Source organism: Muscardinus avellanarius (genome assembly GCF_963383645.1).
Source record: "Muscardinus avellanarius genome assembly, chromosome: 22".
In the NCBI taxonomy this organism is placed as follows: Eukaryota; Metazoa; Chordata; class Mammalia; order Rodentia; family Gliridae; genus Muscardinus; species Muscardinus avellanarius.
Genome location: NC_137808.1, coordinates 10,730,598 through 10,749,298, shown reverse-complemented (window position 1 = coordinate 10,749,298; position 18,701 = coordinate 10,730,598). Strand labels below are relative to the sequence as shown.

Below are 18,701 nucleotides of genomic sequence, written 5' to 3'. Positions count from 1 at the left end.
GCAGGCTGTCGGAAAGGCCCATCTAAGCCAGGCATGGTGGCGCACACTTGTAATCCCAGCATTTGGGAGGCTGAGACAGGAGGATCTGGGTTCAGGGCCAGCCTCAGCTACTACTTAGGGAGGCCCTTTGCAACTCAGTGAGACCCTGCTTCAAAAGCAGAATAAAAAATAGGGCTGGGGGTGGAGCTCAGAGGTAGCATGCCCCTGCATTCCATACCCTGTACTGAGAGAGAGAGAGAGAGAGAGAGAGAGAGAGAGAGAGAGGAAGAAAGGAAGAAAGAAAAGAAAGGCCCATCTACTATGGGGCCCTGTGTCCAATCTGGGGCCTGGACACAAAAGAGAAAGGAGAGATGCAGAAAGATTCACTTCAGGCTCTGGGCCAGCTGAGATCCACCAAAGAAAATACGAAGGCAATTGATGGTTGGGGCACCTAATCTAAATTCGGATTTGGACTCTTCCTGCCTCTTCTCCTGTGTCCTCTCACCATTTTAGACCTTCCCCTTTGCTCCGTTGCGCACCAGCCCCAGGGCTCTCACTTCAGTGTCACTCCTGCCTCGTCCTTGGTGCGCCTTCGAGCCCCCAGTGCTGGGGGCTTAGCATGAAGGAGCATGGCCGACTCCCAGCCCCCGCTCCTTAGGCCTCATGCCTGGCTCCAGCCTGGACTGCTTTTCTTCATGCCCACAGCCTCTCCATCCTGCAAACAGTAGCTCACACCATGCTAGCTTCGCAGAACCATAGGAGTCAAAGCAAACCCAGGAGCACGGTCCTGGGTGGGGACACTGAGGGTTATAGGTAGCAATGTCCCTCTCCCTCCACTCTCTGCAAAGTTGATTTTCCTTCTCCCTTTACAGATTACTTCTGTTTCTCCAGAATAAACTAGCAAGCTTCACGAGTACAGGGACAAGACCTTACAGTTTTTCTTTCCTCCCTGTCTCTGTCAACATTCTCACTACTATAACCCAAAACGAATGACCACACAGCTCAGAGGAAGGGAGATTTATTTGCTCACAGTTTGGGAAAGTTCAGGTTCAGTCCATGCCAGGCCTTCAGACCAGAGCACATGGTGGTGGGTGGGTGCAGAGAGAGGGAGGGAGCGAGCATTGCTCTGCTCTCACAGCACGGAGGCAGCCAGCAGGCAAGGGGATTCAAAGACACACGCCAGTCCCCAAGCCCCTCGCCCAGGGAGCCACTGCCTCCACACACACCACCTGCCCAGGCCACGTCCGTAAATCCATTACAATGGCTCTATCCACCGATGGAATTACAACCGCCATAGCTTAACTGCATCATTTCTGAACATTAATACATGAGCTCTTCAGGGAACGTTCTACTTTTGTGTGTGTGTGGTGGTGGTACTGGGGTTCCTGGAAGCCCTCTACCTCTGGGCTACACTCCCAGACCTATTTTTTTATTTATTTTTTTTTTTTGGAAACAGGGACTCTTAAGCCAGCGCGGTTGGCTTAGAACCTGCGCGATCCTCCTGTCTCCACCTCCAAAGCCCGGGGATTACAAGCCTGGCTGACATTCTACTTCTGACCTTAACATCTCAGGCTGGTAGGTGTGCTCAGATGCTCAGGAAGCGCTCGCTTATTGATTAACCACTGTGATGAAACTATGCCTTGGTCATAGCCATCACCGTGTTGCTGCCTTCAGGAACCCGTAGCTCCTCTCAGAAGCAAGAGACTGGTCATGGTGACCATTCAGTCTCAAGCCCTTGACATAACATTTGCCCACCGGAATTCAGTTCTTGGAACAGATGGGCATGCCCTCGGGAAGCTGGCAGGGTGCAGACTGCAGCAGAGGCTCCGGCAGAGCAGCTGGGAGCGAGGGGTGAATCACAGTGGTGAAACTGTGGTTGGCACGAACACACATGGGACTTGAAGAATGGAGTTCAGATTTCATTAAGCAAAGGCCTGTGTGCAGGACATTCCAGTTAAAGCTCACACGGTCAATAACACATAAGGAGCAAAAGGGTCGGGGACATCCATCCGAAAGAGACCCAGCACAGCGGGGCCCGGGAGCTGGACAAGGGAGACTGGAGGGACCACAGCAGGGGCGATGGTGGCAGATGATGAGTGCCCAAGCAGGAGAAACATAGGGAGTGTCAAAATTAGGTGCTATGGAGTTGAAGGCTTTTGTTTTTTCTTTATCAGTTTTATCATATTTTACTTGTGCTATTATACTAGGGGTTGAACCTATGAGCATTCTACCATTGGGCTATATTCTTAGCCTTTCTTTTTTTTTTTTCTTTACTTTGGTACTGGGGGGAAATTATACATCTAAACTATACCCCTAGCCCTTTTTATTTTTTGTTTGAAACAGAGTTTTACTATGTTTCTAAGAGTCTTACTAAGTTGCTGAGGCTGGGCTTGAACCTGTTATCCTCCTGTCTCAGCCTGCCTCCCAAGTCATGGGATTACAGGTGTGTACTACCACACCTGGATATCCCAAGCCCTTTATTTTATTTACTTTCATTGAGACAGATTCTTGCTAAATTGCCCAGGCCATCTTCAAACCTATGACTCCCCTGTCTCAGCTTCCCAAGTATCCCCAATTGTCAGGACTACAGGCATGCGCCACCATGCCCCATGAGTTCTCTTGTTTCGAAGTTCAAATCAGTATAATAATTTTTACACATGGCAAGCAATACTGATTTTCCATTCATAGTAGATTTTATTTCAAAAGTGCACTTTCAGTAAAACCAAGTGAGTTTCTTTGAAGAAGAATATTGATGTAGGCTGTGGTAGAGATTGTTGGTTTCGATCATGGCAGGTCCCTCTGCCTGGAAGTTTGGAATGTAGGAGTGCGAAGGCCCCATGAGGGAAATGGCTGCAGAAATAGACCAGGCTGAGGGTGAGGGTCACTGGAGGCCGGTGGCTGTGGAGCCGTGGATGACCTTGGCCAGAGTTGCTGGTGTGTCTGTCCGTGGTGGCCGCGGGTGAGATGCAGGTGGTCGCTCCCTGGGGGCAGGACTGCTGAGCCTCATGATGGAAGGTCCCTAAACAGCAATGCCTGTTAATGAGGGGGAGGGAAGGGGCGGAAGGTATGGGGCCAGGCCCTTGTTTCCACCTGTGGTACAGACAGCCTCTCGGCTTTCCTCCTAACACCCAGGCTGGGAGCGGCCAGTTCCCACGCCCCCGAGTGAGCTCACTGTCAGCCACAGCACAGCCTCCCAGCAGGCGGAGGAGGAGGCAGGGACTGCAGCCCAAGCCTCGGCCCCCACTGCGCCCTTTCCCCAGGCTCTCGCTTTTAAAGGGTGATCTAGCTCTTGCCACAGGGAGCCGGCACCGTGGTGGGCTGAAGCTCCCACTGCCCCCCGAGGGGTTGGGGAGAAGCTACACACCCAGCTCCCGGGGATCCCTCACCTGCTTCTGCTTATTTTTGACACCTAGGAATGCAGGGTCCTGGGGAGCAGATCTTAGGAATTTATCAAGAGGTGTAGGTGTTTGTTTTTAAAAATGGCCATCCAGCTGGGCTTGTGGTGCACACTTGTCATTCCAGTGCTTGGGAGACTGAGGCAGAAGCATCACGTGTTTCCAGGCAGCCTTGGTGACTTAGTGCGGACCTCAGCAACCTAGTGAGACTCTATTTCCAAATAAAAAATAAAGTAAGGCTAGGGGTGTAGTTTGGAAGTAAAATGCCTCTGGGTCCAATCCCTAGTACCCCCCCAAAATGTCGACTAAGAAAAGGGGCTGTGGAGCCCCTTTATATTTCACATGACAGCTGCTAATTTGTCAACGCCCCTCTTGTTTTTATTACCACCTCATTTAGAATCTTGAAGGGACTCTAAACTGGCCCAGTGCCCAGCTCGCTACCTCCAAGTTCGTGCTTTTCACTTACTGAGATGAGCTCGCAGCCCCTGCCCTGCCCGCGGCTTTGCGGTGCTCTGTCCTCCCGGGCACTCTCTTTTGAACTTGTAGCATCTTGAGCGCCACGGCGCTGCTGCCACGCTCCCCTCAGCTCCAGGTCTGCGGCTGGCCTCCCTCCCCCCCTCCCCTGCGCACTGTCTCCCCACAGCTCCGCCTGGCTCAGGTCGCCAGTGTAAGGGATGTACTGTGTGCCCCATCACAGTTCCTCCCGCTCCTGCCCCGGCCCTTCCTGCAACTCTTCCTCTTCTCAGTCTCCAATACCCACTCAGCTCCTTTCCTCCCATAGCTCCTGCCTGTCTGGAGTTTGGGCAGCCAAAAGTCAGACCCCCATGCCAGGGGCATGAGCAGGTCTGGGGGTCCCTGCAAATCTGCAGAAACTCCCCACGTGGTCGGGCACCTGGCCTCTCGTCCTCATGCTCTGTGCCACAGGGAGATGTGACATGCTGCACGGCCCCGGGCTCAGCGGGGCCCTTGCATGCCGGGCTGTCTGACGCGCCAAAGTGTCAGAGAAGAGACGCGTGTCCACAGTGAGCTAGGGGTGCCTGGGTCCCACCCAGCAAGCCCTGCCCGCTGCCCCGGCACCCTCCCCGTCTGCCCCGCGCCTGGCCCTGCTGCACAGGCTGACCCTTACAGACCGTGCGTGCTGGTGACGACCGCACTTTGTCTCCGCACAGCGCTCCCATCGCCAGCGCCTGCTGCTCCCAACTCTGGAAGTCCCTTTGTATGGCCCCTCCCGCGCCCTGTCCTGATGGCAACTGAGGCCTGGCGGTGGGCTTCGGGCTCCTGTGCTCCCGATTGGTGGTGGGCTCTGTGCTCTGTGCCGAGTGTCTGGGCCTCTCAGAGCCTCAGTCCCCTCCTGGGTAAAACGGCCTTGCCAGCGTGCTCCCTAGCGCCTGGGCAGCCACACTTCACCAGAATCTTAGCACGTCCTGTGCTAGGCTTGGCTTGGGGATGGTAATTTGCCAAAAAAGATTGCCACCAGCTGAGCAGAGGTTCATTGATACTCAGAGGACTCCGAGGCAGCGACCCCTCCTGCCTGCTGTACCCAGGAGGGGACTGAGGCCCAGAGAGGCCCAGACACTCGGCACAGAGCACAGAGCCGGGAAGGTCTGCTTGCCAGGAGACGTGCTCAGCCATTCGTGGGGGGGAAGCCGGTGTGGATGTCTGCAGCGCCCCTGAGGACTCACGGGGCCCAAGGCCGACAGGCGAGGGCGTCCCTGGGCACCTTCCGCCCGTCCTCCACGCACCTGCCTGCACCTCGCAGTGTGGTCTTGGTGACCGTGTGCTGCACTTGTGTTTCGTTTCCATGAGGGCTGGAGGAGGCAGGGCACCGAGAAACGCACGCTGTGCTCTGGAGGGCTTGTTAGGGCAGCCGCTCACCTGGAAAAGGACAGGAAGCAGCTTTCCCAGACAACGCACGCCTTTGTGCGGCTGCAGCTTCCTTCTTCCTGGGGCAGCTGGCCTCTCAGAAACAGTTGCCTTGCAGACAGCTCCCTGCCTGCTGCCGCCGCGGGCGCGCCCTCCATGGCTCAGCGCCTCTAGGAGCAGCGCCGGCGACTGCCTGGCGGTAGCGCGGTGCGGGCGGACCTCCCTTCCCACGCGTGTCCAAGCAACAGCCTGAAAGCAAAGCTGTACTGTGGGCGTGCGAGGTGCTGTTCCCAGGTAAAGGCAACTTCTCTCCAGGTGAGCACCTTGAGAAGTCATGTTTTAGGCGTAATGAATGTGTGAGTGTCTCAGCACTGCCGATTCCAAATGGCCTGCGAATCACGGCAGCCATGAATTCCCTCCATTTCTCTTCCTACCCAGGAGCGTGGGCTGCCAGACACCTGGGCCCTGGAGCACGCTTCCTCGACAGCAATGTCCAGAGGGTGCCCAGGGACCCATGGTCATGCACAGGGTCAAAGTATGCTCCCGAAGCACCAAGACGCTCCTTTCCTCTTCCTCCCTCTTTTCTATCTTGAGGCACAAGGATTTGAACCCGGGGCATTGTCTCTCTCTCTGTGAGCCACACCCAGCTCTTGTGATATTCTATCTGCTGACTCTCAGTACGTTACTGAGGCTGGCCTCCATCCTTTGATCCTCCTGTCTCAGTCTCCATCGCCTTCATTCTTTTACGCATGTACAGTACCGTGTGGTTCTCTACAGGGAGCTTCAGGACAAAACGTGACAGGCATTTGGATGTAGAAGCGGTCCTGAAAATCTAGTAGTCTTCAGTTACACCAAACATCGGACAGCTCTGAGAAAATGAAACACTGCCCTTTTGCTCAAATAATTCTATCTTGGGAAAATACAGTCATTTCATAAAATATGCTATTTCTGTTAATAAAATATTATACACTAACATAAGTATGCCATCAATATTTACAGATTGATATGACTGAATATTAGTGTTATGGTCATGGTCATAATGCTAGGTGGCATCATTTTATGAAATTACTGTTTAGGGTGTGGCATCACTGTTTTGCATGAATAATGAACAAAGTATTTTAAATCCCTGATTGTTTCCCCTTTGATAAATATTGATGGATATTGCCCGCAGAAATATAGCTCCTTGTGGTTCTCAGCAGTTTGTAAGAATTTATAAGCTTCCTGAGTCCAAAACCTTTGACAGCTAAAGCTCTGCAAGGCGGTGAGATGTGCACTCCACTCTCGAGCTCGTTAAGAAGATCTGAAGCCGGGCGTGGGGGCGCACACTTGTAATTCCCGCGCTTGGGAGGCGGAGATGGGAGGATGGCGCAGGTTCAAAGCCAGCCTCAGCTACTTAGTGAAGCTCTCAGCAATTAGTGAGACCTGGTTTCCAAATAAGGTATAAAAAATAGGTCTGGGAGTAGAGCCCAGAGGTAGGAAGCCCCTGGGTTCTACCCATAGCACCACCACCACCACCACCACAACAAAAATTGAAAGTTTTATAATAGAAAGTACAGGGACTCGCATAGGTTCTCCAGCCACAGTTGCTTGGGGTCAGTTTGACATTTATCCATGGGTGTACCAAAGTGGGTAACTATGGTGAGGCCACAACACCTCGTGACAAAAAGAGCTTAAAGACCTGCAGGTTGGGGCAAGGGGCCCACCATGCTCAAGGGCCTCCCTTTCGGGACCCCCGGGCCCCGTTTTCTGCTCATGACAGTGCGCGCCCATGTGCACTGCGGCTGGCAGGTTCGTGAGACTGTCCGCCGCCCTCAGCTGTTCATTCTGTGGCATATATTTGGGCCCAGGCTGTGGGGGATGCAGAGTTCCAGTCTCCCGGTGCTGAAATGCTCGTGCAGGGAGACGGAGGAAGAGAGCAGCTCGTGAGTGAGTCGTGATAGGCAGGGCCCGTAAGAGGGAGGACGGCAAGTGGGTTCGTACAAGAGCCAGCCAAGGCTCCTTGGGAAGCTTCCTTCCAACTGAGGTGGGGTGCAGAGGGGGGTTCTGGCAGAAGGGCCGAGGCAGAGGTCCTGACAGCCAAGCATCCTATGGGCCCACGAAAGCTCAGGAGGAGCGCGGGTCCTGGGAGCTCCTGGAGGGCCTTCCAGCTGCTTCACAGGACCAGCCTGGTGCAGTGAAGAATGGGTGCAGGCACAGCCGACAGCAGGAGGGCGCCGAGGGCCCCAGGAGGCTCCAGACATCAGCCACACAGGCAGAAGAGGGGACTCACGCTGTAGTTTGGGGTAGAATAGGCTTAGTGAGGGACCAGAGGTGGTTTCAACACCCGTTAGAGACTGGGAAATGAGGTGCCCTTGGCCAGGAGATCCAGCAAGGCAGCAGCAGGGCGCCAGCCCCACAGGGCTCCTGCCCACGGACCCCAGGTGGTGCCGTGAAGATGCCCTCTCTCGCGGGCTGCAAGCTGGCCCCGGGCCGTGGTGCAAACCCCAAGTCCAGGAGTGGGACCCGGTGCCTCTTCAACCTGCCCGCCCACCCACCCAAGCAGGATTTTATTGCGACTGGCTCACTCCTGTCTCAGCTCCCAGAAAGAGGGAGCATTATTCTCCAGCCCTGGGACACCCCCTTACAGGGGACGTGGGGGTCATATGGGGTGCTCGAGAAGCAGCTCTGAGAATTGTTTTTTCTGTTTGGAACTGGGGGTTGAAACTAGGGGCATTCTTCTACCTCCAAGCTGCACCCCAGGCCTTTTTATATTTTATTTTTTGTTTCGAGAAAGGGTCTCTTAGGTTACTAAGGCTGGCTTTGAACCTGTGATCTCCTCTTGTCTCAGCTTCCCAAGTCCTGGGATTGATTACACATGTATGTGCCACTGTGCCTGGCTAGTTGTAAGAATTTTAAACACTGGGCATTTAGGTTGAGAAAAGTCACCTATGGATTGCATGTGGGCACTTGACAATGGTTTTAAGTTTTTTAAAAAGTGTCGAGCAGCTGGACATGGTGGTGCATACCTTAACCCCAGTACTTGGGAGGCTGAAACAGAAGGATTGCAAGTTTTGAGCCAGTCTCAGTAACTTAGCGTAACTCTGTTTCAACATAAAAATAAATGAGGGCTGCCGGTGTGGCTCAGGGGTAAAATGCCCCGGGGGTTCAATCTCTAGCGACATACATAAAAAATAAGTAAATAATCGGAATAAAAAGCTGCCCAGCTCGCTCAGAGGGGCAGAGGTCAGAGGGGGAGGCTGAAGCCGTGCAGTCGCTGCCAAACTTGCCTGCTGCCCAGGCCCCTCCAGGGCTCCTCCTACAGCTCTGCCTCCTGGACACAGTGCTAGGCAGCGCTGCTGAGGTCTGCACGGCCATGGCAGGCACCTACCACACCCGCTCAGCGAGCTGCTCTCTCAGAGTCTGTGGCATCTGTGAGCAGAGCCAGCTGCCTCTCCCCTCCCAGCTCCCCCACCAATACCGTCCTGTCTTTGGGACTGAAGATGCCTTTTGGTAAGGACGCCGCAGCTCACCTAGAGGCGGTCCCTCCCCTCCTACTCTTCAGCTACCCTGCGTACTCGCAGTCTTATCTTGCAATTCAGGATTTTGGTTTTTATTTACATGCGTGGAATATTTTTCCTGCAACTTTGTTGGGCATTCAGTATTCTAGAAACATGATTGGATACGAGTCCTTGCCATAAAGTCCCTTTAATGTGCCATCATCATCTGCAGCATTAAATACATTTTATATCACCGAGAATTTTATGATGATATATTTAAAAATGAATTCCTACTTGGATGAAGCACGCTTATCCTGAGAGACCTTGCTTAAAAAAATGCAGTCATGTTTATTTGCAACTGCCAGGAAACGGTTTGTAAAATTGCGAGTGTCTTTTATTATTCCCTACCACCAGAGCACTTGCTTGTTAATTAGAGAAATTTCAACTGTCATAGTTGGCAATTATGGCTTCTGTATCATTGTCTGTTATGAATAGTCAATGAGGGCTGATTAATATGCATGAGCAGCAGTATATATAGTGTGTGCATTGGACCAAGCTCCAGCTGTCAGTCGCTCGGCGGAGGGAGCGGAGTGTGCGCCTGCCTGAGCGTGCGAGTGTGCCCGCGTGCACGCCGTGGAGGAGGAAGGGCAGCGTGGAGGGGGCCGAGGGCTGCTCTGCGGCTGCGAGCAGCGCACATGGGAAGGGCCGCTGCCGCCCGGCTCACCTGAGGCTCCGGGCGGGGGAGCCTGTCAGTGCCTGCGCGCTCAGGGACCTGCTCTTCCCGGGCGCTGCCGGGCACTGAAGCCTAACTCTGACATTCCTCCAAAAATGGGATGCAGCTTGTGCAGCCTGCAGAAGCGAGAGGAGCAGTACAGATTACTCTACGAAGTTTGTCAGGTAAAGTGCTGCGTCTCGTTCCGTAAACGTGGACAGGCACTCCTGGTGGAGGGGAGCCTGGAGGGCATTTAGCGAGCGGGGGTCGCGTGTGCGTGTGCGTGCGTGCGTGTTGCATCCTGAGTGAGCCAGCCTTTGGAGCAGCTCTGTATATCTGCCACAGTCTCTTGGGCAGTGTCCCTCCCAGCGCCCCTCGGTGCCTGCCTCTGAGAATGTAAATAGACGAGGATGCTTCTAAGATGGGTTGCCAGCAATCCTGTCACAAAGCCCCTTACTGCTCTCTCTCCGGAGCGAACGGTGGGCGGGAAGGGTCAAGCAGTGGCCAGGCACCCTCTGGGCAGGTGCCGGCAGGAGGGGGTGTCTGTTTACATCAGTCGCGAGGTGCCCTGCCCACTCGCTGCTGCCTGGGCGCCCTCTCCTGACTCTCCCGAGGGGGTCAGGAGCTCAGGAGCAGGTGCGGAGCCCGAGGCCGTCCCCCTCAGCGCGCCAGTGCTGGCAGCCCGGACCTGAGCTGAGCCGAGTGGGTGCTCACAGCGCAGCCCAGCTTCCCTCGTGTCTGTGTTGGTTTCTTTTTAAATATACAAGTCCTGTAGCGAATGAGCAGGTATGATATGGCTTTTGGTAACCTGACTTGTCAGTTAAGGATTTCCCTCTCAAACCAACCTTTACATTTCCCTTTACTAATCAGAAAATCTTAAATGTGTAAGTTTTAAAATCATCCCATTAGCGGAATTTGTTATTGCCAGCCTGAAAGAAAGACTGTGTGTCCCTTGATTTATAGTAATAGTGGAACAGTAACCTATTTTGTACTTTTATTGGTGTATTGTAATTACACATCTTATTGAGGGTCAAACTCGTAGACGCACACATATCCGGGTCTTGGCATGAGTCCCTGCAGGTCCTGCCCCACTGCATCCCCCCAGAGTAACAACTAGGCCCGTAGTGGTACCTTAAACATGGGCACAGTATAATTTGACACGTGCCCATCATCAATTCTTCCCTTTCCACGGAATACCTTTTTTAAAGAACCAGACTTGAATTGGCTTAGCAGTCAGTTAGGTGTCAGTTTTCCCTCAGCCACCAGGGGGCGTGTACCATTACTGAGACAGCTGAGAGCAGGCAGCTTCTTTGGGCAACAGCTGACCACGGGACAACCCTGGGTGAAGGGGAGGTGCGTCTGTGTACACGTGGGCCTGCCCTCTGCAGTGAGGCACAGAAAGGGCCCAGACAGACCTCCTGAGGCTTGGGCCTGCTGTGTGCAAAAGCTCAAGCATCTGAAAGAAGTCTCAGAACTCCATCTCTTTTTATTTTTAATAATACACACTTTTATCGGTGCACCGTGGCCTCACTTCAGAATGTCGTTCAGAGCAACAGGGCCATACATACACAGGGCACTTGGCAAGCTCCCCAGCTTCCCCCCTTCATGCTCAGGACTGCACGGGGGACATTTCCTTTTCAAAGCAGCCTGGGAGCCAGAGGAGGCTGGCAGGGCAGAGCTGGGCTTCCTCAGAGGAGCAAGGCACTGCGTTAGACTCAGCCACCGCACAGAAAGAGCCCGCTTCTTATCATTGTTGTTAACCACCCATGAACAAAACACACGATTTCACAAACCCCGGTCATCGTGACGTGGCGCCCTCCACAGGTGCCCGCCACGCTGCTGCCCCATCCATCTATCCGTCAGGACCGCGGAGGCTGCCTCGCCAACCCGGCCCCCAGGAGGAGCCCAGACTCTGTTTGTTTTTTACTAGGTGAATTTATGTGGAAACATTTCTGGCTGAAGCCTTGTGCAGTAAATTGCTGATAAATGACTTCTATCTGGAATACACTTTGTCAGCAATTTAGGAAGCCATGCAGATTTATCTTTCAGAAAACCCAAACTACTTTTAGGAGCCATTACCTTGTGCCAACTAAGTGAAAACCCCCCTTCCTCCTTTTCTTCGTGAGTCCTGAACCATAGCATAAAGGAATTCACCAAACACTTGCAGGGGAATTAATCATTGCATTCTTGCAAAGCTTTATTAGAGGAGAGAAATCAAGGTTCCCATAAATGACCATTGCAGAAGGTCCAGCAGGTCGGGCTTCAGTGAGCCCTCAGAAGAGGAGCACAAAGAGGGTCGAGTACTCCGGCTCAGACTTTATCCTGTCCTCATCCAGACAATTCAAAGGGCTGCTCTTCATCGGGGCCAGGGCTGCTGTGGGTGTGATGTTGCAGACCAATGGCGGTGAGGAAGTAGAGGAAGGAGAGAGGAGGGAGTAGAGAGGAAGTAGTACTCTCTAGGAGAGAGGAAGAAGAGAGGGAGGAGAGGGAGGAAGGAAAAAGTGAGGAGAGGAAAAAGAGGAGAGAGGGAGGAGAGAGGAAGGAAGGAAAAAGGGAGGAAGGAAGAAGAGAGGGAGGAAGGAAGAGGGAGGAGAGGAAGAAGAGACAGGAAGGAGGAGAGGAAGAAGAGGGAGGGAGGGAGAGAGGGAGAAGAGAGGAAGAAGAGAAGGAAGGAAGGAGGGAGGGAGAAGAGAGGGAGGGGAGGAAGAAGAGAGGGAGGAAGAGGGAGGGAAGAGGGAGGAGGGAGAGGGACAGTAAGAGGGGAGAGGGAGACGGGAGAGTGTGAAGGGAGAAGTGAGAGGGAGAATGAGAGGGATGAGGGAGGGAGGAGGGAGAGTGAGAGGATGTGAAGAGGGAGAGTGTGAGGGAAGAGGGAGAGTGTGAGAGGGAGGACAGAGAGTGAGAGGAAAGACGGAGAGAGGGAGAATGAGAGGGAGGACGGAGAGTGAGGGAGGAAGGAGAAAGGGAGAGTGAGAGAGGGAGGACGGAGAGAGGGAGAGTGTGAGGAGGGAGAGTGAGAGGGAGGACGGAGAGTGTGAGAGGGAGGAGGGAGAGTGAGAGGGAGAGTGTGAGAGGGAGGATGGAGAGTAAGGGAGGACGGAGAGTAAGAGGGAGGAGGGAGAGTGTGAGAGGGAGGAGGGAGAGTAAGAGGGAGAGTGAGAGGGAGGAGGGAGAGTGAGAGGGAGAGTGTGAGAGGGAGGATGGAGAGTAAGAGGGAGGACGGAGAGTGTGAGAGGGAGGACGGAGAGTAAGAGGGAGGAGGGAGAGTGTGAGAGGGAGGAGGGAGAGTAAGAGGGAGGACGGAGAGTGTGAGAGGGAGGAGGGAGAGTAAGAGGGAGGAGAGTGAGAGGGAGGACGGAAAGAGGGAGAGTGTGAGACGGAGAGTGTGAGAGGAGGACGGAGAGTGTGAGAGGGAGGACGGAGAGCAAGAGGGAGGAGGGAGAGTGTGAGAGGGAGGAGGGAGAGTAAGAGGGAGGACGGAGAGTGTGAGAGGGAGGAGGGAGAGTAAGAGGGAGGAGGGAGAGTGAGAGGGAGGACGGAAAGAGGGAGAGTGTGAGACGGAGAGTGTGAGAGGAGGACGGAGAGTGTGAGAGGAGGACGGAGAGTGTGAGAGGGAGGACGGAGAGCAAGAGGGAGGAGGGAGAGTGTGAGAGGGAGGAGGGAGAGTGAGAGAGGGAGGACGGAGAGAGGGAGAGTGTGAGGAGGGAGAGTGAGAGGGAGGACGGAGAGTGTGAGAGGGAGGAGGGAGAGTGTGAGAGGGAGGAGGGAGAGTAAGAGGGAGGACGGAGAGTGAGAGGGAGGAGGGAGAGTGTGAGAGGGAGGAGGGAGAGTGTGAGAGGGAGGAGGGAGAGTAAGAGGGAGGACGGAGAGTGTGAGAGGGAGGAGGGAGAGTGTGAGAGGGAGAGTAAGAGGGAGGAGGGAGAGTGAGAGGGAGGACGGAAAGAGGGAGAGTGTGAGGGAGGAGGGAGAGCGAGAGGAGGGAGAGTGTGAGAGGGAGGAGGGAGAGTGAGAGGGAGGACGGAAAGAGGGAGATGTGAGAGGGAGGAGGGAGAGTGAGGACGGAGAGGACGGAGAGTGAGGGAGTGTGAGAGGGAGGAGGGAGAGTAAGAGGGAGAGTGTGAGAGGGAGGAGGGAGAGTGAGAGGGAGAGTGTGAGAGGGAGGATGGAGAGTAAGAGGGAGGAGGGAGAGTGTGAGAGGGAAGACGGAGAGTAAGAGGGAGAGTGTGAGAGGGAGGATGGAGAGTGAGAGGGAGGATGGAGAGTGAGAGGGAGGACGGAAAGAGGGAGAGTGTGAGACGGAGAGTGTGAGAGGAGGACGGAGAGTGTGAGAGGGAGGACGGAGAGTGTGAGAGGGAGGACGGAGAGCAAGAGGGAGGAGGGAGAGTGTGAGAGGGAGGAGGGAGAGTGTGAGAGGGAGGACGGAGAGTAAGAGGGAGGACGGAGTGTGAGAGGGAGGAGGGAGAGTAAGAGGGAGGAGGGAGAGTGAGAGGGAGGACGGAAAGAGGGAGAGTGTGAGACGGAGAGTGTGAGAGGAGGACGGAGAGTGTGAGAGGGAGGAGGGAGAGTGTGAGAGGGAGGAGGGAGAGTAAGAGGGAGGACGGAGAGTGTGAGAGGGAGGAGGGAGAGTGTGAGAGGGAGGAGGGAGAGTAAGAGGGAGGACGGAGAGTGTGAGAGGGAGGAGGGAGAGTGTGAGAGGGAGAGTAAGAGGGAGGACGGAGAGGGAAGAGGGAGGACGGAAAGAGGGAGAGTGTGAGGGAGGAGGGAGAGCGAGAGGAGGGAGAGTGTGAGAGGGAGGAGGGAGAGTGAGAGGGAGGACGGAAAGAGGGAGATGTGAGAGGGAGGAGGGAGAGTGAGGGGAGTGTGAGAGGGAGGAGGGAGAGTGTGAGAGGGAGGGAGGACGGAGAGTGTGAGAGGAGGGAGGTGAGAGGGAGAGTGTGAGGACAGAGAGAGAGAGAGAGAGAGGAGAAAGGACAGAGAACAAAGAGTGTGAGAACGTAGGAGGAGTGGAGAGAATGGGACACAAAGATCCCCCCCACACATATATACCCCGGGGGGGACCCCGGTGCGAACCACTCTTCCTCCTGCAGGAGGATCCGAACCTCGGACCTTGGCCTCCCAAGGCAGGGATTACAAGCGTGCGCCACCACGTCAGGCCATATTCGGCTTTGACTTTTATCGCCTTTATCTTTCTTCTCCTTCTCCTCCTCCTCCCCCCCCCTCCCTTCTCTCCTCGTCCTGTAACTGAATGCCAATGGATGCGCCCAAGCCCTGTGATCGCAATGATCGTGGGCGCCATTTTGTGTAATGGAGATGTGATGCTAATCCCAGGAAGGAAGGCTGTCATCCTCGGATGTTCTCAACATGTTACAAGGCAGCACCAAATGTGCCCGTAGAATGTGGCATGTCCTTGGCATGTTCTTACCATGCATCAAGCGTCCTCATAGTAGTGCCAGCTGTGGCCACAGATTTTAGCATGTCCTTAGCGTTTAATGCTACTGTGCACATAAGCATTCTGTATACTACATACATAGTGCATATATGTATGTATGTATGTACATATGTACTTAGACTTTTCTCCTCTTTCTTCTCCTTCTCCCCCCTCCTCTCCTCCTAATGCTAGAAAATCCCGTGTAATAACAGAAGCGGCCATGTAATGATAGTCTGTGGAGTGAAATACTAGAAGAGCCATGTAGTCACAGAAGAGAGCATCTCCTACTGCAACAGGGAGTGTACACTGAATAGTCCTTAGAGGGAGACAGGATGACAGGGAATGCCTTGGGATAGCAGACTGCGAGGCATAAGAATGGAAGTCTATGGCACACCACATACTACTGAACATATCATGTAATAACAGACCACGAGTTGTAGTCATACAACAGTGTATGCGTTGTAATAATACAAGTAATATCAGACTAGAGTGTACACAGAATAGTCTATAGGGTACAATCACAGAAGAGGACATGCAATAGTACATTACTCTGAGGTGTACACAAGGTTTGAAGAGACCAGTGGTCATATATTGGTACACTTAGGAAAAAGGTAAATGGGTTTTGAGATGTGATATATTTAAGTTGGACATGAAGACAGCTCTTCTCACAAGAAAATCTAGCCGGGTATGGTTTCACACACCTATAATCCAGTACTTGGGAGGCTGATACAGGAGGATTGCAGGTTCACAGCCAGCCTTGGCAACTTAGACCCTGTTTCAAAGTAAAATAGGACTAGAGGCTGTAGCTGAGAGGTAGAACATCACTGGATTCATTTCAAGATGGAAGGAGAGGAGAAGGAAATCCTCAAACTACAAACTTGTCCGTGCAAGTTGCTTGCAGTAAAGAGCAATCTTGGGGTGTGGAAAAGCCATCCGTTTGCTTTTAGGACTGCCCATGGTACACCCCACCGAGACCCCGAGATTAGACCCCAAGCCAGACTTCAGTCTGGGCATTGCCCCAGCCCAGTTTCACACTGGATCTGAGATCCATCAGGGTTATGGACTCTCAACACTCTGGAAGGAAGGACGGTCTGTAGGAAGACAGCACTTCACGGCTCCAAGGCTCACGTCCAGTCATTCTGGCTTCTTCACTGCCGTGTCGCCCACATCTGAGGTAAGCTTCCTCCCCTCCATCGTGCCCTGCAGCAGACAACACATTTGAAATCAATCAAGACATAAAGCACTTTCCTGAATCAAAAGGGTTTTTTAATGCTTCGTAAATCATGACCTGAAACCTTTTACTTTTCTCTGTGTACTTTATTACCATCTATTGCTTCCAGTGGAATCTAAGTTTTAATTAGTTTGAAAACATAGGTGTGATATTTTACAAAATGAAACCACTGCCCCATAAAAGTTGGATTTTTCACCAGGGGCAAAATTTATAGTGATCTGAATTTTAAATTGCATTAGCATTTTATAGTGCGGTCTTTTGAATGTGTAATAGAGAAGTTATTGTAATATGCCGCCGATCCTTAGAATGTCTGTACTGGGGGAACTCTTAGTTTCTGATTTCCAAGTCAAAACTTATTTTCTACAATAAAGAATATGGTATAACCTTTCGTGTGTGTGTGTGTGTGTGTGTCACTAGAGATGGAACCCAAAGGAATCTCTCCATCCCAGTTTTATTTCTTATTTGGAAACAGAGTCTCATGAAATTGTGGAGGGCCCCACTAAGTTGCTGAGGCTGGCTTCAAACCTGCGATCCTCCTGTCTCAGTCTCCCAAGGAATGGGATTACAAGCATGCGCCACCACAGCCAGCTATAGTATGTTTTTTCTAAAGGTCCCTTTGGAAAATACTAGCTGGGCATGGTGGTACAATGCCTATAACCCCAGTACAGGAGGATCGCAGGTTTGAGTCCAGCCCAGCAAATTAGCAAGACCCTGTTTCCAAGTGAAAAATAAAATCAGTCTGGGGTGTACCTCTGAGGTAGAATGCCTCTGGATTCAGTCCCCAGTACCCAAAACACACCTTAACACTACAGAGAGCCCTGAAGGCGACCTGGGATCCTGGGTCTTGACTGGTGATACTATCTGACCATAGGAACCATCCCCAAATGGAGTAGCTGCCACCTTGACGTTAGCCCTCAGGAGCAACTGCAAAGACAGACACAGCCCTTCCCACAAGGGCGGTGGCAGCGCTGTCCAGGTGGAAATGTAACCCAGAAGGGATGGCTCCACGCACTCACTTTCCCTGTCTCGTCAAGGGAGAACCTGCCGAAGCACCTCTTCAAAGGCTTCTTGGTCGCCTATCGTACTGGAAGCGGTGTTGTCTGAGCAAGACTAAATGAGTGGATTTTCACCATAACTGCCGCTCAGGCTCAGGGGACCAGTCAGAGCCGTAGGTGAAGAACTCGGGCACTTAACTTATAATAAAGATAAAGTTCACAATCAGCATTTCTTATTCCAAAACATTCCATTTACTTGGTTTTAGAGCTGCATAAACTGGTTTAAAGGCAATCTGCTCAATTGGGCGAGTTAATGATATTTAATTTGACGGGGACCAAACGTCACTGGATGCGCATCGAGCCTGTAATCGCAGTCATCATGGGTGCCGTTTTGTGTAATGTACATGTGATGCTAATCCCGGGAAGGACGGTCGTCGTCCTCGGATGAGTGCCAGCGTACGCTGGAGTCATCACCTCGCCGAGCTCTCAGGGACGTGTTTCTGAGATGACGGTGTAATAAGTTACTGTAATGTGCACAAGGTAATTCAAAACAAATTTGGCTGCAGACATAAGATCGCCTAGGAGAGCAAACAGCCACCCTGTCTCGGGCGTCTCTCTTAAGAGAACGTAATGATCCCTAAAGTACCTTGTCAAGAAGCCTGCCTGGCAGGGTCAAGTCCTGCAAAATTTATCTCTTGCGGTCCCCACCTGAGAGCCCAGCACGGAAGGCTGAAATATTCATGTGTATGTTTGTAGCTCGGGAGCACCGAATGGGCAGGGGGTTGGAAGCCTTCCACTCTAAATGTCTCTTAAGACCACCTTATCGGGCTAAAATTGGCTGTTTTGATTTCTAAATTGTTTTTTCCTACGAAAAGGGGACTATTTAGACTATTTAGGTTCCTTTTTTTTTTCTTTTTTTTTTTTTTTTTTTATCAGGATGGGGGCATCCAAAGGCATTTCCCAGCCAGCCCCGGGCCTCTGTATTCCTGTGTTGGAATGACTAGAGACCCAGGGGAGTGCACTACCCCTGGGGATCCTCTTAACTTGGACTCATCCAAGTGGGTCCTTCTGACCTCACTTTCTGTGGACCACTTAAATGTCCCTAACACCTACCCCAGTCCAGCACATATGAGCAGATTAGCACGTGCCTCTAATCCCAAAAGCGTGTTCAATAGTTTTTAATATACATAAAAGAATGCCTTTAAGAACCACTAAAAATGTACTGTGCCTAATTTTATGATATGTCTATGGAGTGTTTACAGCTGTTAGGGTATTGAGATGCCAATCAAATGGCCCCAACGTACATGGAACACATTCTTGAATATAACAGCCTGCACAGTCGGAAGATAGAGGCCTGGCCAGTTTATCTGCTCAGTCATCTCACCAGAGCCCCAGTTATCCCAGTTATCCCTTCTCTCTGTTCCACCATTCCTAGACGGGACTGGTTCCCCACATGGCGCCACGATGCTGCCCCAAGTCCAAGCACGCACACACACGCACGCCCACACTTGGAGGGCTCCCCAGGGCCCCACAGGGCTGCCCCTGCTCCTGTCTCAAGGACGTCACCCTGTGACTGACTCCTAGCTACCCATTACTGCCTCAGAGAGGCTCTGAGCCTCAGG

General features: G+C 52.7%; 1 protein-coding gene across 3 annotated transcripts in view; it reads left to right on the top strand.

The window, feature by feature from the left end:
* The window catches only part of PDZRN3 (PDZ domain containing ring finger 3), a gene marked incomplete at both ends in the record, with an annotated part of 189,165 nt that overhangs the window by 153,492 nt on the left and 16,972 nt on the right, over window positions 1–18,701 (top strand). Inside the window, one exon of one of the 3 annotated variants that reach the window (XM_080718195.1) lies at window positions 6,627–6,633. The exons of 1 other annotated variant lie outside the window; for it this stretch is intronic. Coding sequence is in view for 1 of the 2 variants with exons in the window: in XM_080718194.1 (XP_080574320.1) it covers window positions 9,542–9,610 (69 nt within the window). Of the gene's footprint in view, window positions 1–6,626; window positions 6,634–9,541; window positions 9,611–18,701 lie in introns of those variants that run through there. One more of the 3 variants, XM_080718194.1, reaches the window with a different exon arrangement.